Genomic DNA, 27,176 nt, shown 5'->3' with positions numbered 1-27,176 from the left:
TGCAGTTACTTCTGTGTACTGGTTTTCTTTGAAAAGGCAACATGCAAAATCTTAAAAAATAAAGTACCACTTCATTAAATAGAACTTAATTAATTGGAATCCTGATGCATCCTGCAAAGTTTTCATTCTAAGAAGAAAGCGTCAATTATTTTTACTTTATTGTACTTGGCAAGGCAGGTAATTGGCTTATTCATTTTAGAAAATTCTGAACAAAAGAAATGAAAAGTATTTTCATGCAAAACAAATATAAAATCTTAACAATTCTCTTTTCCCACCATACTCAATAACCAAAATACCAAATTATTATTAACAAATTTTATGATGTACAATTTTTAAAGACCGGGTATTCCAAATTATCTTATGTAAATCACACCTAATAAACTAAACAATGACATCTTTGTTAGCAAATACTTATATCATTTACTATGACCCACACACAGTAAATGCTTTAAAAGTTACTCAATTTAATCATCATCATAACCATGAGGTTATTATCTCCATTTTACAGAGGAGAAAACTGAGACGCATTAACCAATAAAGTCCTCCCTTATGAACTGGGAAACTGAACCCAAATGGTCTCGCTCTGCACTACGCCATGCAGCTGCCCAATTACGGAACAATCTTCTGAATGAAGTCTAGCTCTACTGAAATGAAAGGGCAGTTCTCATTCAATCAACCTATGAACAGTCACACCAGTGGTGACGGGTACAACAATCAGGAGTGAGGACCCCCAGGCCTGCATCTCCTCCCCCCCCAAGACTCTGTACCGATTTCCCAAGACTTAACTCTCCCACCTCCCTCCTTGTAGTTCAGGGGTCGGGAACTTTTTGGCTGAGAGAGCCATGAATACCACATATTTTAAAATGTAATTCCGTAAGAGCCATACAATATGTTTAACACTAAATACAAATAAATGTGTGCATTTTATGTAAGACCAACACTTTTAAAGTACAATAAGTCTCTGAATTCTTTTTAATAACGTTGTTATGCTGTTGCTAACCAATGAATAAAGTACTTCTTACCATTAATGCACTTCTGGTGCTACATGGTTTTGCTGATGGCTTTGTAGTCTGGTTGATACGTGGTGAGGTTAAGCTTCATGCAGGCATTGAGACTTCTATCCGTTAAACGTGATCATAGGTTGGTCTTAACATTCTTTAAATGTGAGAAAGACTGCTCACATGCATAAGTAGAGTCAAACATTGTCAGTACAGCAATACTCACACGCTGCAGTGTGTGGTATGTGACAGGAAGCAAGTTCCAAGTTTTGACAATCAGCTGGTTCACGGGTTGAAGTTTTTTCATTTCTCCGCACTTGTGTTTGCTCACCAACTCTGCTTGCTGTCGTGCAAGTCTCTTCAAATCTTCATTCAGTGACTTGAACTTATTCACCCACATGTCTGAGGCCTTCAGGTCAGCAGCTTGTAGCTCAAAATCTGATGGAGACACCAGGGATGTAACTCAGGTCTGCGCTGTCCACTGCACTCTCGTGTGGATGAATGATGAACTTAAAAAGACGAGTGCACTCACAAAATTCTCCAAAGCGCGCTTTGAATGACTGCAGATTAGATGTGAAGCCCGCTAGCTGCTGGAGATCAAGATGTTGAGCAGGGTCATTTGCTGTGCATGCATCTTTAAACTCTCCCAGTGTTTCAAAGTGTAGTAAACGACCTGGTTCAATGTCAGCGATGAAAGTTCCAGCTTGTTTTCAAATAAAAACACTGCTTGTTGAACGGATAAGACTGTATTTCCAATGCCTTGCATTTTCACATTGAGCTGGTTCAGATGTTCAGTCATGTCCACAAGATAGTAGAACTTCAGGAGCCACTCAGTGTTAGCTAACTCAAGATGCTCAACATTTTTCATTTCAAGAAAAGTCCGGATTTCGCTCAGACAAGCCGCGAAACAGCTGAGCACCTTTCCTCTTGACAACCAATGCACATGGCTGTGCAGAAGCAGACCAGGATAATTATTCCCAACTTCATCCAGCAGTGTTTTAAACTGGCAATCATTTAAAGCTTGGGCAACAATAAAGTTGACCACCCGAATGACCAGCGACATCACCCCACCAAGCTGCTCGCCACACATCTGAGCACAAAGCGCCTCCTGATGTAGGATGCAGTGAAAACTTAGGATGGGTCTCTTTTCACGTTCATGAAGAAGCGCTAAAAATTCTCTGTTTTTCCCCACCATGCATGGAGCACCATCAGTACACACCGAAATAAGTTTATCCATCAGATTTTTTTCTTTAGTGAACTCAGTGAAAGACTTGAATAAATCCTCCCCTCTTGTTGTCTCTTTCATAGGCAAAACAGCAAGACTTTCTTCACATAGCGTGTCACCGACAGCATACCTTACAATCACGCTGAACTGGGATAAATGGCTTACGTCTGTTGACTCATCCAAAGCAAGAGAAAAGAATGGTGCTGCATTTATGTCCTTCACTTGTGTTGCCTCAATTTGATTTGCCATCATGATGGTACGATCGTGAACAGTTCTTGCCGACAGAGGCATGTCTTTTATTCGTTTGATTATCTTGTCTTTATCCGAAAAGTCGTCAAACAGTTCATTGGCAACATCAAGCATGAGTGTTTTGGCATACTTCCCATCTGTGAATGGCTTTCTGTTTCTCACAATTGCTAAAGCACCAGCAAAGCTAGCCAAATTCCAGTCACCTTGTTGGGTCCAAACACGGAGTTGCTGCTGACTAGCTTGCACTCTGCACAGTAGCTCTTGACATGCTTTCTTCCTGCTGTCCCCCACTGGATATTTCGATGCAAATGTAGTATGGCGTGTGTCAAAGTGCGCTTTATATTTGACCGTTTTATCGATGCAATTTTATCATTGCATATTAGACACACTGCAGAACCTGCTCTCTCCACAAGAGAATTCCTCTGTCCATTTCTGCTGAAAAGTATGATACTCCTCATCTTTTTTCTTTTAGCCATCTTCCTCATCAAAAGGGTTTCTGCAATTACCTAGCTGACTACTTGATTAAAAGGAGGGAAGTTTACTTCCTGACCTCACAATGACCCATGTATGTTATGCATTATCCAATAAAAATTTGGTGTTGTCCTGGAGGACAGCTGTGATTGGCTCCCGTCACCCACGACCATGAACATGAGCGGTAGGAAATGAATGGATTGTAATACATGAGAATGTTTTATATTTTTAACGTTATTATTTTTTTATTAAAGATTTGTCTGCGAGCCAGATGCAGGCATCAAAAGAGACACATCTGGCTGGTGAGCCATAGGTTCCTGACCCCCATTCTAGTTCCTCCAACACCTCTCCCCAGACTGTCCCCTTTCCCTCAGAACACAAACTACCCTCCTGTCTCCTGTCCCCAGTGGGGTTCAGAAACAACAAAACACACACCCTTTGAGGTCCTTGCCCTCTAACCTTCCTATCCTGGTCACCTCCAAGATTGATCACTCCCTCACCACTGAGATCCAGATGCCCCAGACCTCCCTACTGACATGGGATTTCCTATGCTGTTCCTCTCATCTAGACCAATCTCTTAGGATATTTTTAAAACTATAAAGGAAAAAACCCTCCCTGCCTCCTTTTAAGTATGTTATGGGACCGTTGCTAAGTATCTTCAATTCACAGTACACGTGCTCTCCTGGATTGGACCCCCACAACCACTGGGTCCCTGTCCTCACTCACACACCAGGAACTGATGACGACACTCCCAAACTCGCCATGCTCTCCTGGCCCCTAGCCTTCCCACACCGTTTTCCCTGCCAGGAACGCCCGGTCCTAAAACTGCACACCCTATGCCTCAGCTCCCACAGCAGGACCTCCAGCAAGTGTGTGTCTGAACACCGGTGTCCCCCAGTGTGAAGTAGGGGTGACATCTACCTCATCAGGCTGCCACGGAGACGTGAGTGTGCGCTGTGACCCCCAGCACACCTGGCGCCCCATGCTCCTGAAACCGTGTGCAGGACACACCTGCGTGCTTTCCGTTCCCACGGCTCCCCACACTGTGAAGGGTGATGTTCACTGCACTGGTGTTTACCTTCCCGATGCCTGGACCAAAAGTGCCCAATAGACATCTGCTGATGCTACATCTTAAATTACACAACGCTATTGTGTTAATTGTCAATAAAGCTGGAAAAAAAGGACAAAATTAATCTGGGAGTTAACAGCATTCCACAGGAAACTGGAATCATGGAGCAATGTTAAAATTAACAACACCCAGTGTTTCTTTTTCTAAAAAGTATTAAGTCTGTAGTAAGACACTTCTCAGAAGTAACTTTTTAAAAAGATCACTATTTTTGCCTGACCAGGCGGTGGCGCAGTGAATAGAGTGTCGGACTGGGATGCGGAAGACCCAAGTTCGAGACCCCAAGGTTGCCAGCTTGAGCCCGGGCTCATCTGTTTGAGCAGAGCTCACTGGCCTGAGCCCAAGGTCGCTGGCTCAAGCAAGGGGTTACTCGGTCTGCTGAAGGCCCGCAGTCAAAGCACATATGAGAAAGCAATCAATGAACAACTAAGGTGTTGCAACACGCAACGAAAAACTAATGATTGATGCTTCTCATCTCTCCGTTCCTGTCTGTCTCTCCCTGTCTATCCCTCTCTGACTCTCTCTCTGTTAAAAAAAAAAAAATCACTATGTTAAAATCTTGACCATGAAGCCCATCTGTGCAAATTTATGTATACGGAGGCAGGCCCGACGGGGCACACAGTGAGGACACACACAGTTTCCTAATTGCAACGCCAGCAGCACAGCTCTTGGGATGCAAGGACACCAGCCCTTTCTCACGTCATGCTTTCTTTTCACATTATTAGCGATAAAAGAAATGTGCATCACCCTTATGGCTTTTAATAAACAAAAATGGCTTTTAATAAATAAATTATGGCTATAAACAAAAATGATTAGCATCTGAAGATATTATTTAAATGAGGAAATACTAAATCAAGATGAAAAATTTGCTGTCTTTTCAAACAATGGAATATGCTATAATTTTGTGATTTTATAGAACTTAAGAAAAAGGCACTACATTTGTTTTAAATGTTTCATAACAATAAAGTTTGTACTGAAACTTATTTTCGGGTTCTGACCATTGTTACTGCACTTCTGCATGGCCCCACTGCACTCAACATGACCCCTTGTTGTCCACCTCACCTATGTCGTTCCCCGAGGAGTAGCTGCCGTGACTCTCCGTCTCCTCCAGGGACAGAATCTTGAAGGAAGCGAGGGGCGTGGACCCGGGCTGGGTGGAGATCATGCCTCTGAACCGTGTGACGGTCCACGTGCGGACGTGGTTGTTGTCTGCACAGACTGGGGAGAGGAAACAGCAGAGCTGTCACCTGCAGATGTCAGGGCCCCACCAGGCACTTTATACACACACCCTCACTTTTCCCACTGCGATCTGCATTAAATAGATCACAGCACCATTTCTGAGTGGCAGATGACATCTTTATCTTAGAATTATACTTAATTTGTACCCAGCCAATAAAAATGAGAGAATTTCATATGGTTTATCTTGCTGCAAATATAAATATAAGGTATATTAAATAAATCTATGGATCCTTATATATATAAGATGCCTACGAGAAGAAAAGATTAAAGGAAAATATTTGTAGACAGAACATACTGAGGATTAACCTGCTCTGTGGCTAAATTACATAGAAGTGGCCTAGCTTATTATTTTTTAAACCATAGACACGTTCTGCTTAAGTTATTCAAAAATTGACCAACCCAGACCAGGAGTTACTGAAAGTTCACTGTCACAAATGACATGACATTTGTTAGAAAACTATTTAACCAGTTATATTTTGCCTAATCATAGTTAACATTGAGGAAAATTAAGATTCCATATTAAGCTAAGAATTATTTTTACATCAAAGCATTTTAAAAACATACTCCAATTAGCTTAATTTATTTTTCATGTAAATAATATTAGGTAGGCATACTGATACATATCCTAACAAACAACCTATCTTTTGATCTGAATACACCTTTAAAAAGTATAAACAATATATCATCAATGAAAAGACTATACTTTTGTGGCATATCTTAATAAAAAGTATAGAGGTTTACTTAGGTAACAAAATTCTCAATTCTCAGAATGCCAGCTTTCTGGTAAAAAGAAAGACATTTAGTTCTAGGCTGCGTATTCCGTTTCTTGGAAAATAATATATCCTGATTTCACTATTAATCTTACTAGGATTCATAAAAATAATTTAAATATTTTTTAAATTATGAAAAATTTTGTTACTTCATTCAAATGAGGAATTATAGCAACTTGTTAATATTAATCGTTATCCCAAGTTTTCATTTAAGACATGAAAACTGTGGGGAAAAGAATGTCACTGCATGAACGCTGATGTCCACCAGGTGGCAGAATAACGGGACTGAGCACTGTCTACATAAAATGCGCCAGGATTTTGGCTTACCTGGACATTTTTGTTGACAAATTTACTTGAGTTTCAAGCCTGCATTAAATAGCTGATATCAAATAAATGCTACCTCTCAAATTTATGTATACTACATACAACCAGGCAAAAATCAAAGACACCCTTAAAAGACACCCCTAACGTTTCTGCAGTTACTGAACTTCTCTAGCAGACCTCTCAGCACGTTTTTTTCGGATACAGTGCTGTGGTAACAGTCATTCGGGCCACAGGGCCCTTACCCCGTCCGCCGCGCCCACCTGAGACGAGGTGCTTCTCCGAGAGCATGATCTTCGTGACGGGGCTGCGGTGCACCGTGAAGGTCTGGAAGAGCTGCGGGCCGGAGCCCACTGTCTCAGGGTGTTGCACGATGACCCGCACCGCCCCGGAGCTGGTGCCGTAGGCAATCTCGATCCAGTTACCGCTGACACCTGCCGGCACGAGTCGGAAGGGATCAGTGAGAGGACAGTGAAACAAGCTGCCCTCTCAGGGCTCCCCCTCCACGTAGGGGGCAGAGTTGGACTCGGCGTTCCACCTCCACTGGCCCGCACAGAACCTGGCCATTCTACCCTCATGCTGCAGCCCACCGTGCTTGCTCACCCTCCTTGGACCTGGGGTCATATGACCGGTGTGGGACGGGCACTCCTAGAACATCTATTTCCTTGTCTGCCCACCTCCACTCCTTGACAGGTGGAGTCACAATCACCTCTGTCCTGTCCCTCGGCGGAGTGCCTGAGATGTCGCAAGGTACTCGACAGCAACATGGACCAAGTGCTCAGCACAGCACTGACAGCGCCCATGTCCCCAGAGCCACACTCCACATGCTTCCAGCCCACTTTACTTGTACTTCTGCTACAGCGATTCCTGGAGTAATCGAGTCCTGCATGTGCCATTTAGCGGTCTCAGAACACTCGCCACAAGCTCACGCCACCCTCGCCCATGTGTCTCTGATTACATACGGCTCATCCGTCAGAGGCACCCACAGCTTTGCTTCCTAAACAAGTGCCCAGATTCCACCACTGGTGAAAGATAGGGCACAGCTCAGTGACCGGTGTGCTTAAAAGGCTTCCCAGGCAGAGCAGCCCTTGGCTCTAAGCTCTGTTCTCCGATCCAGCTCACAACACGAGCCTCAAAGGGAAGCGCACGCCCAGATACACCTCCCACACCTTACAAGGTGACTCCATCCTGCCCTTTAATTCAGCGGGCAAACAAAGCAAACTCAAACCCCTGCACATCTCATTCCAGAGCCGGGCAGCCAAGTCTCTGCAGAAGGCTGGACGGCAGGTATTTTAGACTCTGCAGGTCACACTGCATCTGTTACAACCACGCAGCTCGCCCTGGCTGCACAAAAGCAGCCAGGACACTGCATGAGTCACACAAAGAGCCTGGCTTGCTGTCCCTGCTGTAGCACAACGTAGTTGAGATCTTACTATAACGTCACTACTCAAAATCCTGAGGACACTAGGATTTTTTTATACCAAAGATAGTAATTTCCTCCAATGAAGTCAATAAAATCCTTTCAGACCAGTAACACATTCAAATCAATTGATATTACTGCAAGTTAATATCTCCTAGTAGTCTTTTCATTACTGATAAATTTTAAATTTCCTACTTATGTTTATCTTTCACCTTAGGATATAAAAATTCTTAATTTATAAGACCTGTTAACCTCATTGTAATGGCCTTGGAAAGGTGATGAAAGTTATAGATGTTGAACTTCCAAATAAAATGTCTTTTTCTACCACTTAAATTTAGTATTTCCTAACAAAAGAAGCTCACCCCTGCCCTGTCCAATAAGAGTCAATAGTCCAAGTTTGTTTTGTTTTTTTGGTTAAAAATATAAAAGCTCCTAATTTCTAATCTCAAATTCAGTCCTATAATAAGGTCCATCTGCATATTGTTTTTTATAATTTCAGTTAATACTGTAATGATTTGGCTCAACAAACACAAGTCAGAAGAGGCAAGGGTCTACCATCCTGTCTCCAGCGATGCTGGTTTAACAGGCATATCTGACTTCAATGTAAAAACAAATACAAACTTCAGACAAATAGGGATGGAATCCTAGCACTGCAACTCTCAAAAAGAAAGGGCACTAGTTTTAGCAAAATAAACCAATAAGCACACATGCATTCTCAGAAACACGTCGGGAACGTGTATGAGTTCTGCCAGGTACTGACTTGTTTTGGGCGTGAGGTAAACACTCAGTGCAGTGATGGCGTCATTGGACGGGTCGTGATAAAGTTCAGTCACCAGAAGATCATTGTCCTTCATTCGCAAAGGGAACTTCTGCATATCTAAAAAAAAAAAAAAATTAAGTAATATTGGAATAGTGCATTTATTTAAAACTGAAAAAGGCAATGTTTTCTTGTTGGCACCTGAGAAACCCCATTAAGCAGGACAGGTCAATGGTGTGCACACTCACCTATATAGTATATGGACCCGTTGTTGCAGCCGAGCAGAAGGAAGGACCCGGCGGTGTCGTAACTGGTGATAGGAACGACATCCTGAACCTGAAGAGGGAGGTGATTATTAGATGCTAGATACTAATTTCAATTTATATTTTCTGCTCCATGTCCTCAAAACTCTTTTCTAAAGAACACTCAGGCCTACTTTACGCAGCGCTGAGAAAACGGGTGTTTTCTACATACACACGTGCCCCCTACAGGGAGTGCTGGGGAACCACCAATGCACTCCCTTGAAAGCTGTTAAAAACACGTACTTCCAACAGCCGCGCTTCCTTTCAGAATCAGAAGAATTATCGCGTTTCCTGCACATGATTCTGAGATTGTAGCTCACATTAGACTTGGAAGGCCAGGTAAGCCCAGGTTGTGTAAAAGATTCAGTGACCGCTCCAAGTCACCTCGTAGGGGACAGAAACAACAGGAGCTCTACAGCAACAAAGTGGATGCATCATCGGCAGGAGTTTCAGAAATGTCTTCGTGCCTGCCACCTGCTGCAGGCGGCACTCACCTGCCAGTGCTGAGTGACAGCATTCCACACGCCCACCTTCCCCGTGTGACTTGTGGCCACGAGCTGGTTACCAATGAAGAAGAGAGCATCGACGGGGACACCGAGGCTGAACACGCCTTGAGTGAGAATAGAGATAAAGAGGTTCGTCATTTCTGCAGTGAATCAAAATCCAGATTCAAAAACATCTGAAAGGTGACCAATTCAAACCTCATCCCATTTCTACAAATTCTGCGCTAGACTCTGGGGAACAGAAATAAGCAAGTCTTAAGCAGCGTACCCAGCTACCAAAGCAGCCAGAAGGAATCCCACCCTGACAGCGCACGCTCTACCTGCGGCTGTGGCTCCCACACCTAGCTGATCATCAGAGGAAACGGGTGATTTTAAAGTGAACAAAATACAGTGACTGGGCTCAGGGTTCACTGCAGCCTCTCTGAGTCAGAAAACTCCGTAGGAGACTTGGCTGCAGCCTGCTCGTAGACCGAGCAGTTGGGAACAGCTGATCTGAACACACAGGCTTGGCAACCCTCAACTGTCTAATGCGTGTCAGGAAGCATGGAAATAAGCAAAAGAGGAAGGGGGGCAGCAAGAAGTTATACTGAGAGCTTACATTCCTGGTGTGGCACTCACGGCCCTGGACGGCCGTCTCTCTAGGGTCAGGAGAGCGGGGGAGGGCGGGATCCTGGCTCTGAACTTTTACTTATTTATTTTTTGCCACCTTTCAGTTCTTATCTCATCTAAAAAACAGTTCAATCGAAATGACTCAGTGTGCATTTCCGCCTTCAACCTGCTATAACCCAATGTTAACACTGAAATCGTATCATCTTAATTATTTGAAAAGGACTTTATGAGAACTATCTTTTTAGCTAAAAATGCTGGGGAAAGAACTCACCTATAAAATATCGTTTTATGTGCATCTTAAACTGTTTCAGGTATCAGTTCTTTATTTTTTAAAACGTTACCTATTACATGATAACATGAACAATTTTCTCAGCATCTAGCTAAGGAAACCATGGGGCACAAGGCTTTGCAGAAGTCATGGGGAGAAACAAACCAATTAAATGCAATTGCAGCAAGTATTAAAATTGTAAGCCAGAAAAGATAACTGATTTCTTTTGACTCATACCAGTAAGTGGCATTTCTCTTTCTATAGACAAACAAGACCAGTGGCAATAAATAACACCTTGAAAATTCCTAACTGATCTTAAAAACCCCAGGCAGCTAGAAGAAATAAAAATGACATAGAATGTACAAAAAAGAAAAAAATCTATTGCTACAAATATTTCAGACACCTTTTGACTTGCATTTATACACATGAATACACCACTTCAGCACAACCCATCAAGGGAAAAAAAAAACCCACAGCAAAATAAAATTAACACACAAAAAAGTTAAGCCCTTTGACCAGAAATGGTTAAGAAACGTGCCCCTTCAAAACACAAAGTCATCATTTCATGTGCAATTTTGGCTTTTTGTGTGTGTAAGACAGAGAGAGACAGACTGACAGACAGAAGGAGGAGAGATGAGAAGCATCAGTTCTTCGTTGCAGCACCTTACTTGTTCACTGATTGCTTTCTCATCTGTACCTTGACCGGGGGGCTACAATAGACCAGCAACCTTGGGGTCAAGCTGGTGAGCTTTGCTCAAACCAGATGAGCCTTTACTCAAGCCGGCAACCTTGGGGTTTCAAATCTGGGTCCTCCACATCCCAGTCTGATGCTCTATCCACTGCGCCACCGCCTAGTCAGGCTAATTTTGGAATTCTTACAAAATAGTACTTTAATTTCCATGCCAAACAAGTATTCAGAACATGTGACAGTGACTATATTAAGTAGCATGGGGCTTAGTAAAAGAGAGAGAGAAAAACAGGAAAACCACCTAATGTCGCTTCCTCTCGAGAAAGCCGAGGCTCTGGGAAATCAGGAGGGACATTCTGAATGATCTTAAGAAATCTCAAACGTCACTCCTGCGCAGGCACAACAATCCAACCACTGTCCATAGGGAAGACACAGTATAAGCAAAGACAAGTACTGTCTTAAGGGACCCTCTGGGCGAACTATTACTCAGAGTGGCAAGCCAGCAGCACTGTCTTCCTAGGGTTCTAATGAAGGGAGGTCAGCCTCGGGGGACGCTCCAGCATGGACAGACCAGCCTGACAATTTTTTCTGGATGTTGTCAAGTCCTGAAGAACATTTGAAATAACAAATGGTTGCTTTTACAGGGTAGGGACAAATAACTACGTAGCATCTCACAACAGAGCTACCAACCACACTGGCCTTTTTGAAAGCAAAAGCAAGCCATAAAATCTCCTTCAGTATTGGTATGTTAAAAGGGGCAGTTTGAAAAAGAAAAAAATCACAACTGACTCCCTTTCTGTATTATTACTGATGTATTATAATACCAAGTATTTTAATGTTATAATTTTTTGTAAAGTTGTTAGGAAAATGCAATAAAACCAACATTAAAATCATTGCCTGTCCATGAGAGCTTTTAGGTTTTGTAAATTATAAAGACTTTCAAAAGGAAAGCAGTAATCAGCTGTATCACAGAACAGGAATAGTGAGGTGAAGACTAGGAACTGATCAGAGTCAGATCACAGGCAACAGGAGGGCTGGAGTATGACCAAACAACTCCAAGAGGGAACAGGAGAGGAGGAAACAGACAAGATCAGGTAACTATTGTCTCTGGCTTTAAGAGGAGCAGGAAAATGAAGCCAGACTGGAAGAGAAGGCAGGGCAGCGTCTGTTGTGGCTGCTCAGGCAGAACGTGGCACGCTGCTGGGAGTGGTCCAGGGGGTGGGCGGGTCTGATGCTGCAGGAACTGAACGGCTCCTGGAGGAAGGTTGCGAATACGTGAGAGAAAGCAACACCTGGGACAACTGGAGTCCTGGCCTTAGATCAGAGCAGAGACAGCTTATCACAGAAACAAATGGGACAACAGTCTATGAGTGCAGATACACAGATGGGCAGATATGATGGGAGGGATGAGAGAGAGTGTGTGTACGTATGCACACGTGTGTGTGTGTGTGTGTGTGTGTGTGTAAGCATGCATGTGTGTTCAGTTCTTTTCTCTAGCTACACTTAGTTACTTAGCTTTTCAGGCAGACAATGGATACGGCCAGGGCTGGGTTTCTCCCAGGGAAATGCAGGAAAGCTGCGGCTCTAATGTAGGTAATGATAATGACGGAATCTAAGCCCGATTACAAGGGAAGTGGTGAGTGACGGTCTTGCAGAGCTAAAGACTGAGCTGGGGAACGTGAACTATTAACACCCAAGAACACAGGACAAGGCCCCAGAGGGCTGCGGAAGGTGACGTCAGTGCGAAGGCCAGGTGGCATGAGATCTGAAATCTGGGGTGGGAAGCAAGGCTGAGAGAGAAGGGAAGAAGAATGATCTAGAACAACGACTCTCAAAGTACAGTCCGGGAGTCCTCGTGGTTCTCTAAGACCCTGTCCAAAAGTCAAGGCTATCTTCATGATATTAAAGAGTGATTTGCCTTTTTTACTCTCATGGTCTTAGGAGTGTACGGAGTTTTTCCAACCACGTGACACGTGACGAGGTCTTACATTTTCTAGACTTGCCAATGGTGGCACGTTTAGGGTATGACTAAGTTTTCCAAGATTAACTTAGTTTATCTTAAGTATTTCTACTATTCTCCTGCTAGCTTCAGCTCTATGATCATGTCTGTAACCTCAATATTATCTGATAAATTGTTTTGAAATCCAAGTTTTCTTTGTGTCTACAAAGAAACACAAGAAACAACTTTGCTGTGTTTTGTATTAGTTTTAAACATGTTTTGAAAATTTTTCAAAATGTTAACACTTTATCTAAAACTGTTTAAAAAATTGTATTCTAAAATAAATTTTTAACTTATTTTCCTCATCCGTAGTGATGGATCACTGGGTTCAAAGTGGGAAATCAGAAAGGCCACAGCAGCCGGCCTTCTGGGGTCAAAGAAGCCGCCACACTGTCAGTTCTGACTCCAGGAAGGAGGACTGATGAAACGGGGCAAATCTGCAACAAATTTAATAATAAAAATGACCTTTCCTTCAACTTGTTAGATGTTAATCACTTGCCTATTGTTGATGCAGAAAACTATTTTGAATAGTACGATGCCAAGTGCAGATTCACTGAGAGTAACTATTCAGAGTTTAGAGAGAAAGAACTGTTGTAAATGACACTGTGAGAACTTTTTAAAGCCAGAGACTGTACGAACATTCACGTGGAAAGTAAACAGCCGGGGAGCATCTCACAGTCAAGTCCGGCCTGCGCAGGCCACGGAAACGCACAGTGATGGGGACAGCAGTCTGTCTGCGGCTCTGCTGGGTGAAAAGGCAGCACAGGTCCCAGCACTAGCACTTTTGAACGATCGAGGAAGCCTCTGATTAGAGACCTGGCAGGGACAACTTCGAGTCTGCAGAACCGTTTTCCTCTTATAAACAGATGGCTAGGCAGAGGCAGCTGGACCCGGTGTTCCACTTCTATTCATCCGGGATCAGCACCCTCCAATCACTGAGGACCTTCTATGTGCTGCATGGCCACAAACACGTGGTGTTGAAATAGTCGAAGTGCAGAAACCTTTAGGAATCCCACGCTTTACCTGGAGCACCTGCCGACCTCCGCACGGCCGGTGCAGAGCATGCTGGGTGACAGCAGGCACCAACGTGAGCTGGTCGCTCAGCTCCTCTCTGCATGGGGCAGCTGGAGCAGAGGGGTGAGAGGATGCCCCCTCCTCCAGAATACCCGTCCTCTGTCCGTCTGTCCGTCCGTCCCAGAGCACTGCTCTCACACGGAGTACCAGCGAAACGCAGCGAACACAGCCGTTTCCTACCAATCTCACTTCCGCTCCCTCCATCTTGCACACTCCACAGGATGATGCTGCTCTCGGAGGCCACGGCCACCATCTTGTCTTTGTCTCCATGGGGACCGCCGACCACCTTGGCATTCAGAGCCACTCGCTCCACAGTCCAGTCCAAGTAGGGGCTTGTGAACACCTGCTGCCATCCGGAAGACTCTTTGATTCTGTGAGTGAGAGTGGACACAGATGGCAGACTCAGCCCCAGCTAAGCCAACACAGTGCAGTGAATGTACCAAAAAAAGATGTTAATCATAGCTCACTACACCCTTTCAGCCACCAGATGGCAGTCATGTGTTAAGATAAACAAATGGAAATAATTATCTAATAAACTCTAAAAATTGGCAAACACTGAGAAATCAAATGTAGACGCTCTTAGGAACTATCAGACTGGGATGCAGACACGTGCTAGGTTCATAACAGCATTCAGTGAAGATGTGCTGATGTGATGTAATAAGGTGGGTGAAGTAATGTGATCAACTTTGGATTCTGAGGAAGAACACGGTATGTGCTGTCTTCTATAGAGATCATGCTTCTGAGTCACTTTCCTCTGTAACAATCAGGGTATGAGAAAACAGATGCCAAGAAAGAGTAAAAAGTCAAGACCGCATATCTGAGAATTACTATAACCACCACAGAATGTAACTATGATGTGTAAATTTACTGGAGTTTGTAAGTTAAAAAATTAAGTACACAGAAGACATATTTGCTCTGTAATTTTCCACTGAAGTGATACAGAATTTAAAAATGTAAAGCACTGGCCCTGGCCGGTTGGTTCAGCGGTAGAGCGTCGGCCTGGCATGCAGGGGACCCGGGTTCGATTCCTGGCCAGGGCACATAGGAGAAGCGCCCATTTGCTTCTCCACCCCCCCCCTCCTTCCTCGCTGTCTCTCTCTTCCCCTCCCACAGCCAAGGCTCCATTGGAGCAAAGATGGCCCGGGCGCTGGGGATGGCTCCTTGGCCTCTGCCCCAGGCGCTAGAGTGGCTCTGGTCGCAACAGAGCGACGCCCCAGAGGGGCAGAGCATCGCCCCCTGGTGGGCAGAGCGTCGCCCCTGGTGGGCATGCCGGGTGGATCCCGGTCGGGCGCATGCAGGAGTCTGTCTGACTGTCTCTCCCCGTTTCCAGCTTCAGAAAAATACAAAAAAAAAAAAAGTAAAGCACTGAAAATTACGTGCTGGTCGTGACCAACATAGTCTTACTCTCTAAGACTCGGAGCTCAAAACCTCAAACGATATAGACAGACAATTACCAGGCTCGTACATAGTAATCTCACTTAGTCACTTAATACAACAGCTATGTGATTCAGAAGCTGGATACAGAAGGAGCAAGAAGAAATACCTTTAAGATATCTCTATGTCACAGTTCATATTGTCTAGGAAATATTTAAAACATATAAGGCTAACCGCAGTATTTACCAAGTTGGCAATGAAAATAAAAGCAAACTAGATCTAATCTAGAGATAGAGAAGTGGGCAGAAGGTGCAGGGAAAACATCTGATGGCTGACTATAAAATCACAATTAGCGACCCCCACCAATAAAAAGCAGAGTGAGCCCATGACCTGCACAATACCTGTAACACACAGCAAAGTGGGCATAGGCAGCAACGATCCAGTTGTGGTGGCCCGCTACTATTAGCACCTTGCGTGGGTCCACAGGAAACCCTGTCGATTCAGAAAAAGAACTCATGTCTACAGCACCGGTAGTCTCAGGCCGCTACCTGATGTGACACAGCTCTGCCGGACCATGGCCATGCACTTGTGTTTACGTGTCATCCTAGCAGCCCCCACAGCAGAGGCAGAGCTACGGTCCAGCAGGGCCCGTGTAGTCCATGAAGCCAAACGTATTTACCATCTGGCCCTTCCATAAATGGTCTGTCAGCCCCTGCACTACAGATTTACAGCACACAGGACAGTACATACTTCTTAAAACAAAATTACATCTTAGATTGAGATAAATGATAAATCTGGATTAAAAAGTGAGATGAGGCAGAAAAAGTTACATCTTAATAAACGCTCGGTACCAGCTAGAACTAAAAACGTGCATTTTTCTATTCTGTGCCGTGCCCTCTGCTCACCTAGCCTGACCGTCTCCTCCCCCGGCCCAGCGAGGGTGGCCGGGGCCCCTTCTCCCCGGGCCTCCCCTTCCGTGGGGTTCAACCCGGGCCTGGGGTCCGCAGAGGGCCGGCTCGCGTTGTTTATCTTACGACTCGGGATACCTGCAAAAGGAAATGAGACCTTTATTCCTAAATTCACCGAAATCAATTAAACATTTCACCTTGTAACAGAGAAACGTATAAATGTGCATCTCATTAGTGTGAACATCTATCCTCCAATATAGCAATTTATGACAAATAATTACCCTAACAAAGCAAAAATAGAACTCAACAAGTTTGTCCTGCATCATTACTATACATATGAAGATGTACCCTGTTACCACCCCATGCCCGCTGGCCCAAGGATACTGAAGTCGGCCTGATCTCCTCCAGCCTGCGATCTCCACAGTGGGCACAGCTACCACGTGCTCACCTACACTGCATGCAGCTGAGCCACCCAGATGGGGCGTCCTTACGGGAACACACTTGGGCTCAGAGCCACCATCACACTGGTAAGGCGGCTCTTCTAACCGAGGTCAGGTGGGGACGGCAGACACCTGGCCTGCCACTAGCCTGTCCCCAATCCCCCTCTGGGAGCCCCAGAGCTCCACACTAAGGGTCTCTGACAGCCGGTGCTGACGCAGGGGTGGGCACCGTGGGCCTGGCCAAAGCCAGTCGGACAGCTGTGGCTGTCTGTGTAAGCACAACTGGGCTGGACAGACCTGTCTGTCGGTGTGTGGTGAAGCTAAGGAGCGGCCACAGGGACCTCCTGGCTCACAAGCCTGCCAGACCCTCCCAGAGCCTCTGGCACATCCCTGCCCCGACACGGCTATGACAGGACTCCCACTGACATTCAAGTTCGCACTTCCAGTGGATTTACAAATGAGGTCAAGAAGCAGAGAGTAGATCCTCCTTCTTCCCAGGTATACACGTGTGTACATATCCTGGCTTCACGCTCATCTGCTGTCCTTGCTCGTGGGAACGGGCTCTCAGGGGGACGGGACACAGGACCCCGAGCTGCACACCTGGCGGCGGCAGGTAGCCATGGAAGAGGACACTGCCACAGGACGACCGCTCCAGCTCCTCGCACAGCAGCAGCCGTCGCACTGAAACCAGAGCGCACATGTCAGGGGCACACGGACAGACAGCGGCACCAGCACACACGTGTCAGGGGCACACGCAGATAGCCTCCAGCGCACACATGAGGGGCTCACGCAGACATAGCCTCCAGCACACACGTGTCAGGGGCACACGCAGACATAGCCTCCAGCACACACGTGTCAGGGGCACACGCAGACAGACAGCCTCCAGCACACACGTGTCAGGGGCACACGCAGACATAGCCTCCAGCACAGACGTGTCAGGGGCACACGCAGACAGATAGCCTCCAGCGCACACGTGTCAGGGGCACACGCAGACAGCCTCCAGCGTACACGTGTCAGGGGCACACGCAGATAGCCTCCAGCGCACACGTGTCAGGGGCACACGCAGACAGATAGCCTCCAGCACACACGTGTCAGGGGCACAAAGACAGTGGCCTCCAGTGCACACACATCAGGGACACACACAACAGACAGCGGCCTCCAGCGCACATGTGTCAGGGACACACACAGACAGTGGCCTCCAGCGCACACGTGTCAGGGGCACACGCAGGCAGACAGCCTCCAGCGCACACATGTCAGGGACACACTCAACAGTCTCCAGTGCACGTGTCGGGCACACGCAGACAGCAGCCTCCAGCGCACATATATCAGTGGCACACACAACACAGCAGCCTCCAATGCACACGTGTCAAGAACACAAGCAGACGGCAGCCTCCAGCGCACGTGTCAGGCACACACAGACAGACAGCAGCCTCCAGGTCTGTTTCTTCAAGATCAACAGGACAGGGGGGTAACAAGGAAAACGCCTGAGTTACATCGGCTGACACATTTTTTTTTTAACAATGAAAAGTCCACAAAGAGAAACACTCAACTAGCCCATCAGGAAGTACTGGAGGACCTGGCATAGGACACATTTTATCTGGGCAGTGGGTGCTCACAGGGTCCGGTGGCAAGTACAACCGTCAGGGCACGTACCTAATGGAGTGATGCCGTAGAACTCCGCTTCGTGCCTGAGAACACTGATACTCACTCCCCTACGGAGAAACAAGCGGCGTTGAGTGCTCTAACAGTGAAACCCGGGCTAGCATCCGAGATGAAAGGGAAGACAGGCGCTTAATGTGAACGGGACCACAAAGGCTTTAAATTTCCCTTGTCCTAATGGCCTCTGAAAAATCTATACATAAATCATTTGAAAAAGTCTAAATAAATAAAACTGCACACCCACAAGACAGTCTCTTAGTTTAAAGTCATTCACATCTTAATGAATAAAATCAGATGAACGACCCCATCAGAAACCAAAAATACAAGCAAAAGAGAAAGCAGGGGAGAGACCAGGCTGAGGAAAGGCTCTGGTTATCCTGATGAAGATGGTATGTACAACAGTACGAAAGTACAATTGCACTCTTTAAAGGAAATAAGCCAGTGTTTCATAAGAAAGGCAGTCGGTACATCAGCTTTTTTTTTTTTTTTTGACAGCAAGTCAGAGAAAGGGACAGACAAGGACAGACAGGAAGAGAGAGAGATAAAAAACATCAATTCTTTGTTGCAGCTCCTTAGTTGTTCATTGATTGTTTTCTCGTAGGTGCCTTGACCGTGGGGCTACAGCAGACTGACCCCTGCTCAAGCCAGTGATCTCAGGGTTTCAAACCTGGGTCCTCCGCATCCCAGTCTGATGCTCTATCCACTGTGCCACCGCCTGGTTAGGCTGTACATCAGAAAGTTAACTGAATTCTGCCTCTCGTGGGTCATCTAGCTGTGGATTAGTCACAAGGACACTGACTAGCAGTAAATTCAAGCTTCTTTAATCGAATGCCGGGTCAAAATAATTTTACTTTTATCAATACGTACTTAGTCATACACTTCCCACTTCTACCCACAACCAAACAAAAAGCCCCAACAAACTCTTTAGCCATTAATCCAGGCACATGTTAAACAAACATTTTTATGGACAGTGGTGACCAGATCAGATTTATAATTTTAGGGGACAGAAAATGAATTGTAGGGACACAAGAATGAAGTCGGGAGAAGTGGCCCAGACACGCTGGAGCGTCCAGAGGAAGAGAGGACGGGGCCTCACTGTGAGTTTCAGCCTGGGAAAACTGTCCAGCAAAATATTACTGTTAAAAAACCCTTTTCCTTCACAAAATAGACCAAAGACATACCCAACAGTGTGAATTCACTTGAAAAGACATATTTCTTACCTTAGGTCTAATTCTTTTGTCCGAAGAAAGTTTAAAATGGGTGCAAACGCTGCTGGGTCTCTATCAATAAATATCTGCAAAGGATGAACTGTTTTAGTTCCCAATTGTAACTACAGCTTCTAACTTCAGTATCTGTGACACTAATTAGGGAGCAAAGACTGAATTACTGAAATACTGTATTCCCTTGGAATGCAGTTATAAGTGTGTACACTTAATGTGGTAGTGTCTTTCTTTAATAATAAAAGCTATTATTAGATGAATGATATTTCAATATGTAAGAATATGGTAGCTAGGAAGTCAGTTCTCTCACTTACCGATATCTTGGGTCAAAGTGACACTCAAGGGAATACTTTTATCTGAAATGTTCTAGAATTCAATGAATACTTTGAAAATATTATGCATAAATGATACTTTCTTATATTGGCTGATCATTAATTATTGGCAACAGTGATTGTGACTCAGAAAATCTGAACAACTGAAATAACAATGTACTTTTACAGTACACACGGGGCAGGGTAATGAAGAAAGGTAAATACTGCATGCTACTGTCAAAACAGGAACATTCTTCTCGTAGCATTTATACATCACACTCTCAAATTTTGTCGAGGGAGGGAGATGGGCTGACAACTAAACATTTTTTAAAGATAGCAAATACAGCACCACAGAATAGATAAGGAGAAAATAAAATACTTAATAGTAAATACATAATAGATAACTTTTTACAGGAGTGTGTACCAACAATCTTTTGATTTGCAGAACTTCTAACTATAAAATTGACCATCTTTTAAAGCAGTGGTCTCCAACCCCCGGGCCGCGGATCAGTACCAGTCTGTGGGCCATTTGGTACTGGTCCGCAGAGAAAGAATATATAACTTACATTATTTCCGTTTTATTTATATTTAAGTCTGAACAATGTTTTCTTTTTAAAAAATGACCAGATTCCCTCTGTTACATCCGTCTAAGACACTCTTGACACTTGTGTCATAAGTTCAACAATTATATTTTAAAATACCACAGTTTTTACGCCGGTTGCATAATTTTATTTTGTGCATTTATCCGTCCCATCCTAAAGGCTGGTCCGTGAAAATATTTTCTGACATTAAAATGGTCCGTGGCCCAAAAAAGGTTGGGGACCACTATTTTAAAGCCTGTGTAAGTCAATTAGGGAAAGGTGGCAAGTACAACTCTTTTTTGCCATGATCAATCATGTATATTCACAATGAAGTTCACCTTCATAAATTTTTGCTTTTCTTTTTATTATAACCAATCAGAAGCTAAAGAAACACCACAGATTTGTGGAGAGGTTATTACTGAGGTCTTTCTTATAATCTCAAACAGGCAGACCCACTTTTGCTGTGTAATTTCACCTGCAAATGTCCCCAAAACAAATCAACACCTGTTGTTTCCAAACAGAAAGCCTTTCTGCTTTTGAAAGCGGGCGACATTTACTTTACCTGCTGCTATACACACTATAAGTGCTCTGCAAATGTATAAACCAACTTCTTTTGTACTGAAACAACAGTTCTTCCCTCTTCACTTCCTCTACCTTTGCAGCAGAAAGTCATAAGGTTATTCTCCAAAATAAAAAATAAAAAAATTGTAGGACTTTACTAATCCATAACATCTTACATCATTCTAATTTGGTATCAAAATATTTTGGTATATTCATCTACTTACTGTTAAAAGTTATAATTACTGATTACAAGGTCTTTCACTATAGACAAAATTGGCTCATATATTCTACAATCTTTCTAACCATGAATAAATTGCTAGGTGTAGTACTCGCTGTTTGGAGTTCTCTTCTGTAAGTATAGAAACACTCTACACATTACAAAAATTAATAATCTTTAAGTACATATATGTCACTTTCATTTAGTGGTTATTGAAATATTAGCTTTCTTCTAAGTCACTATATATAATAAGGCTCAAGCATTATAAGCATTAATCTAATCTGGATATACATATATACATTATACTCACAGCACCAGTGTCATCTCGAAGTGTTGAAATTCTTCCACTCAGCAAACTAGAAGTCATTAATAAGCTAGTTAGTTTTTAAAATCTGAATATGAAAAATGTCCTAATCCTTTAATCAAATGTCAATGACCAATACAAATGAGCCATCTTATCTCCAAAGTAAAATAATAAAAAAAAAAAGGTTTCTTTGCAGTGAAGAAGGAAACTTTAATCAGTGCAAAACCAAACTATATATACTTTAAAAGTTAAGGCTTTTTATTCTAGAAATAAATATATTTTTTTAATAGACAAGGAACATTTTTACTATTTTAATAAATACTAAGTATACTAAAAGTGGTACTAAAGAATTATATGAAATACCTGGAAAAAAAGGAATCTGGAATCCACATGAGAGTCTGCTTTGAGGTACTAAATCTGCAATTGAAAATTACCTGGTATTATAAATGAGGACATGATTCAAAATTCCAACCTTCGTTCATGTGCTCCACTATGCTGGCCAATGATTTACAAGTTGTTGCAAAACTACAGCCGTATCAATTATATTCAATATATTTAATATTTCAAAATTTCTTTCAATTCAGTCAAGAGTATTCAAACAACTCTCAACAAAATCTAAAAATTGACGCACTGATGTCTAATGCTTCCCTAAAACGTTCCAGCTGCAATTGACTCATCACACCCAGTCTAAACTTCTTAACATACCATTCAAAATTATCTTCAGGTCAAGTTTCATCTCTCCAACACAAACCATGACCCCCTTATAGAGAGCACTTAATGTCCCCAAAATTCACGCTCACTACCATTTGTGGTTTTTTTTAAGTTATCCCAGCTAAGATAGCTATTGTCATATCCAATAATCCAAAGTCCCATCAATCCTTAATATCCTTAAGGTTTTATCTTCTCTTTAATGGCTTTTCCAAATATATAGTCTATCCTATATTATCATTTTGAGTCCATAGTACTTCCATTGTACATTACGCATTTAACACTGTCTTATATGCAGTCTTTGGCTATGTACAATTGTTGTATTCATTTATTTTAAAAAATCATTCAGTGAATATACAGTATTACTGTTTTGCAGTTAAATGACATCTGATCAAGTCTGTTTATTACCACCAGTAGAGAAAACTTAACCAAACAGACTGGGGGGGGGGGGGGTGTCAGTAACTGATGTCAAGTCACATGACCAAGAATAAAATCTAGGGCTCATCCAGTCCAGCTCCTATCTGAGTATTTTCATTTTAAAACTCATCACACTGAACGACATATGTATTTTTACTTTCTGCCCAGACCAAGTGTCCTCACACAAGGGACCTCCACTTTCATTCTACATGCACTTCCTAGCACTATCCAACTTCTAAAGCAGCTCCTGGTCCATTAATCAGATCTAAGACAGAAGAAAACATGTCGAATTTTTCCAAGTGCATTTCTTAGTGGACACTTAAACAATGAGAAGAGTACAGCTAGTCACAGGACACTGACTTGATCCAACAAATAAAAGCATATGCAGTCGATGGTACACTGAAGGACTCATTGATACACTCCAAAAATGAATCACTACATCTTGGAGGACATCAAATTAATTCCACACAAGGATCGCGTGACCTTTCACATCCACTGTTGCTAACTCAGCAAAATGCCTTAGAAAATTACACACATCTGCTTAAAGTTGTATTAACAATTTCCATTAAAATCAGCAGTTTGGAGTGGGGTTAGTAATCTGCAATTTTGGTGCAAAGAGATGGGACCCTCATCCCCATCAATGTTTTTTTTTTTAATTTTCAAACAAAATAGGAGAAAAAAATCCACAGCACTCTGAAGCTGGTGCCAAATATGACTTCATGAAAACTACAACACTTAAAATTACATGACAAGCACACCTCTCTACAACAGATATGAAAGCGTTTTGTTTCTTTATTTCACACCCAGTGTGCCAAGCAAAGGGTCATGGTGCAGTCCAGTCTCAACAAAAGCTTTACTGGAGACATTAACATAGCCACATTTATACTCTGCTACTTGTCCCCTACCAAATCAATACGGAAGCAATGTAATTAAAATTATTTACTCTGCAATGTTACTATTGGTAATGCCAATTACCCTTGAATTTCCAATACTTCAAATTTCTTTAGCAATCCAGTAAGGCTGGCTCTATGATTGTCACTTTACATTTCAGGAAATCAAACACTAAAAAATCTATCCCAGGTTGTGGAGCTAGGTAAGAGGTAAATATAGCCTGGGAACTAGAACCCTTGTCTGTCACAACAAAGCTCTCTGTCCATGAGTCCTCCCAATGGCTGCTCCTAGATCTCTCTCATGAGACCTTAAGTCATACTCATTCCAACAGAATTAATAACAAATTGAGTCATACTGGGTTTCTTTCACTTCATTATTTCTTTTGTAAATAATTTTAACAATTCTAAATGAAACCTCATCTTCTCGTTCTGAATCACCCCCCAAAGTTAAATACATCATAAAAATCAGCCATTTCTATAATTTTGTATGTATCTCACCTGCCTTAAAATTAAAAAAATAAAAAGACCTTCCCTGTGGCACATGCTTCTTCTCCTGAGTCTCACCCCACCGCTTCCTAGACAATTCAGTTCTGTGCCCCAGATGCCAGCAGCAATGTCTGTGCTTTAGTGACAATCTCAGCAGGGTGTTTTACAGTGACTTAAGTGACTGTGCTCACTTGTGTGTTGCACAAGATACAGATGACTTCTGGATCCCCCCAGCTCTAAAATGCTGCAAGAGTCTATGGCCAAAGGAACTCAAGTAAACTATCTAAGAACCCTCACTGCTGGGTGCATGCTGACTCTACAGGTCATGCCACTACCCACCACACACTGTTAGATCCGAGCAATTCTAAAGTTGGGGTTCTTTTTTCCCCCCTTTCTCATTCCTATGTTACAACTTTCATCTATCTTTCTAAATCTTTCTAATATATCTATCTTACTTGGTACTCTTCGCTAATTAACATCACTCAGAGAAATGCAGAAATTGATCAAACCAAGTTTCAGAAGCACCTAAACAAAAAATAAATAAGAATGTTCCAGCTCTGAGAGCTGCCTTCCAGTGTTTTAAAATTTTAAAACTGAATTCTGCAGTTGTTAACGACTCCACCCATTATTAAAGCCATGAACTTTCAACCATGGAAATAACAGGATGGTTTTTTATCCTAACAACTGCATGCCCTTTAGGATGCCTGGAAACACAGATATCAGCAACCACGAGCAATACGAAACCAATGTACAGATTTTAAATGATTTCAGTTACTACTCTTCAGTACTGATGCACACGGAAGGCTGCCCTTGCATGGTTTCCATTTTTGCATCCCTAAGTTTCCAAACCTGTACAATTTTAACCGATTTCAGGAAAGATTTCATTTCTTACGCAAGGGGGCGATTCTTCTCTTCCATAAGACTGCTATATATCTAGCAACAATAACGCTGTAACTTCTTAACTATTCAACAGCTTTGTGGGGGCAGTGGAGGGTAAGGATGGAGGTGGAAGGGAAGCAGGCAATACACGAAGAACTACGTCTGTTTCTTGAGTTAAATTCTCTAGTGCACTTAGAAAACTTAAACGTTTAGAGTTAAAACACTGCATTGTCACTATGGTTCACGTGGTTTCTGTCTTGCGTTAAAATATATATATTTATATTTATATATTTTACATAATGAAAAATATATTTTTTATATAATAAAAAATATATAGCCTGACCAGGCGGTGGCGCAGTGGATAGAGCGTCGGACTGGGATGCCGAGGACCCAGGTTCCAGACCCCCAGGTCGCCAGCTTGAGCCCGGGCTCATCTGGTTTGAGCAAAAGTTCACCAGCTTGGACCCAAGGTCGCTGGCTGGAGCAAGAGGTTACTCAGTCTGCTGAAGGCCTGCGGTCAAGGCACATATGAGAAAGAAATCAATGAACAACTAAGGGGTCGCAATGCGCAATGAAAAACTAATGATTGATGCTTCTCATCTCTCCGTTCCTGTCTTTCTGTTCCTGTCTATCCCTCTGACTCTTTCTCTGTCTCTGTAAATATATATATATATATATTATATATATATAATAAATATATATATATAATAAATATATATATATATTTTTTAAAGCGTTAGGTATTCGAGCACACCAAATACACTACATTCCAAAACAAGCCACCAGCCCTAAAACTCAACTTGTGCCTGAGAGAACTGGCAAACGCCCATTTCTGAGGGCTGACTCATATAAGCCATAGTCAATTCTCACACACAAAAATAGGATGTTTTTCCCCCAAGCAGCTCCGTGGAAGGCAGAGGAGGGGGGAGGAAGGCCAGAGAGGCAGAGGAGCTACGAGTCTACTTCTTACCGGGGAGCCACACGGTGCCAATGGCCGCGGCCGCCCAGAGCCAACTCCGCACGCTAAACTTTCTGGACGAGTGGCCCTAAAAGTTGCAATCCCACAGAGCCACGCACAAGACAGTCTGAGGTTAACGCCGTCCCGCAAACGCGCCGCCCAGCCCCATGCGTGGGGACCGGAGACACGGCTCCGCCTTCCCACGCGGATGGTCACCACTGGAGCGCAGGGCGGGGAGGGGGGCTGGTCCACCTGCGGCAGCCGAGCCCGGGGACGAGGAGGAGCACGGAGACGAGGACAGACACAGGGCCGCGGACAGAGGGCGGCCTCCTAGGAGCGGCTCCGCCATGTGCGGCCCGCAGCGCCCGCACTCCCGCCCGGGGTCCCCGCGACCCCCCGGCCCGCCGCAGGGCCCGCCGCGCCGACCCACCTGGTCCCCCCCACGTTGAGCTGCACGATCTCGCCACTGCCGGCCGCCGCGGCCGCGGGGAAGCCGCCGCACTGCCCTCCCGCCATCGCCGGCGGCTCCGCGCGCGCGCGCGCCGCCCGCCCTCCCCGGCCGCGGTCCCCGGGGGCGGCGGCGGCGCCGGCTGCTGGGCCAGCGGGGCGGCGGCAGCCGGAGGGCGGGAGGGGCGCGCGGCCTCCACCTTCCCCCTCCGCTCCGCCGGCGGGGCCTCCACGACTCGTGGCCACTATGCCGCCCGGGCGCTCGGCCGCCGCCGCCACGGAGACGCCGCCGCTGCCGCGGGAGGAGGGGTCGCCGCTGGGGACAAAATTCCTCAGCGCTCACCCTTCGCCCGCCGCGGCCGCAAGGGGGGGCGCTGGGCAGAGGCACAACCGAGGGCGGAGCTTCCCAGGCCCGCGAGCCACTCTCCCGTCCGCCTCCAGCTCCTACGGCACATTCCTGGTCTCCCCTCCCACCCCTCTCTGGACGCAACCCCAGCCCCTCCCCCGCTCGGTGAAGATTTGTTTACTCAACTCATTTGGGTGACATTAGTCAATAAAATTACAATTGTTTTGGTTCTGGCAGGATAGCCCAGTTGGTTAGAGCATCGTGCTGATAAACCAAGGTTGTGGGTTCCATCCCTGGTCAGGGCACTTATAAGCAGCAACCAGTAAAGGCAGAAATAAGTGGTAACAAATCAATATTTGTTTCTCACTCTCCAATCAGTAGGTTTTTTTTTAATTACACAGGTTTCAGGTGCACACTTCTACCATTCAGCATCTGTACATTGCATTGTGTT

General features: G+C 44.3%; 1 protein-coding gene across 1 annotated transcript in view; it reads right to left on the bottom strand.

The window, feature by feature from the left end:
• KCTD3 (potassium channel tetramerization domain containing 3) overlaps positions 1–26,739 on the bottom strand; it is a 32,492-nt gene extending 5,753 nt beyond the window's left edge. The window contains exons 1-14 of the mRNA XM_066379930.1: positions 26,363–26,739; positions 21,958–22,011; positions 21,601–21,646; positions 19,621–19,694; positions 18,395–18,453; positions 17,342–17,422; positions 16,299–16,439; positions 15,795–15,885; positions 14,200–14,390; positions 9,373–9,488; positions 8,825–8,912; positions 8,580–8,696; positions 6,663–6,833; positions 5,132–5,287 (exon numbers count right to left, since the gene is read on the bottom strand). Coding sequence (XP_066236027.1) covers positions 5,132–5,287; positions 6,663–6,833; positions 8,580–8,696; positions 8,825–8,912; positions 9,373–9,488; positions 14,200–14,390; positions 15,795–15,885; positions 16,299–16,439; positions 17,342–17,422; positions 18,395–18,453; positions 19,621–19,694; positions 21,601–21,646; positions 21,958–22,011; positions 26,363–26,448 — 1,471 coding nt within the window. The 5' untranslated portion in view covers positions 26,449–26,739. The remainder of the gene's footprint in view (positions 1–5,131; positions 5,288–6,662; positions 6,834–8,579; positions 8,697–8,824; positions 8,913–9,372; positions 9,489–14,199; positions 14,391–15,794; positions 15,886–16,298; positions 16,440–17,341; positions 17,423–18,394; positions 18,454–19,620; positions 19,695–21,600; positions 21,647–21,957; positions 22,012–26,362) is intronic.
• Positions 26,740–27,176: the final 437 nt, after the last annotated feature.

The sequence above is a fragment of the Saccopteryx leptura genome, chromosome 1, assembly GCF_036850995.1.
Source record: "Saccopteryx leptura isolate mSacLep1 chromosome 1, mSacLep1_pri_phased_curated, whole genome shotgun sequence".
Taxonomy (NCBI): domain Eukaryota; kingdom Metazoa; phylum Chordata; class Mammalia; order Chiroptera; family Emballonuridae; genus Saccopteryx; species Saccopteryx leptura.
This window is presented reverse-complemented; position numbering and strand designations above follow the sequence as displayed.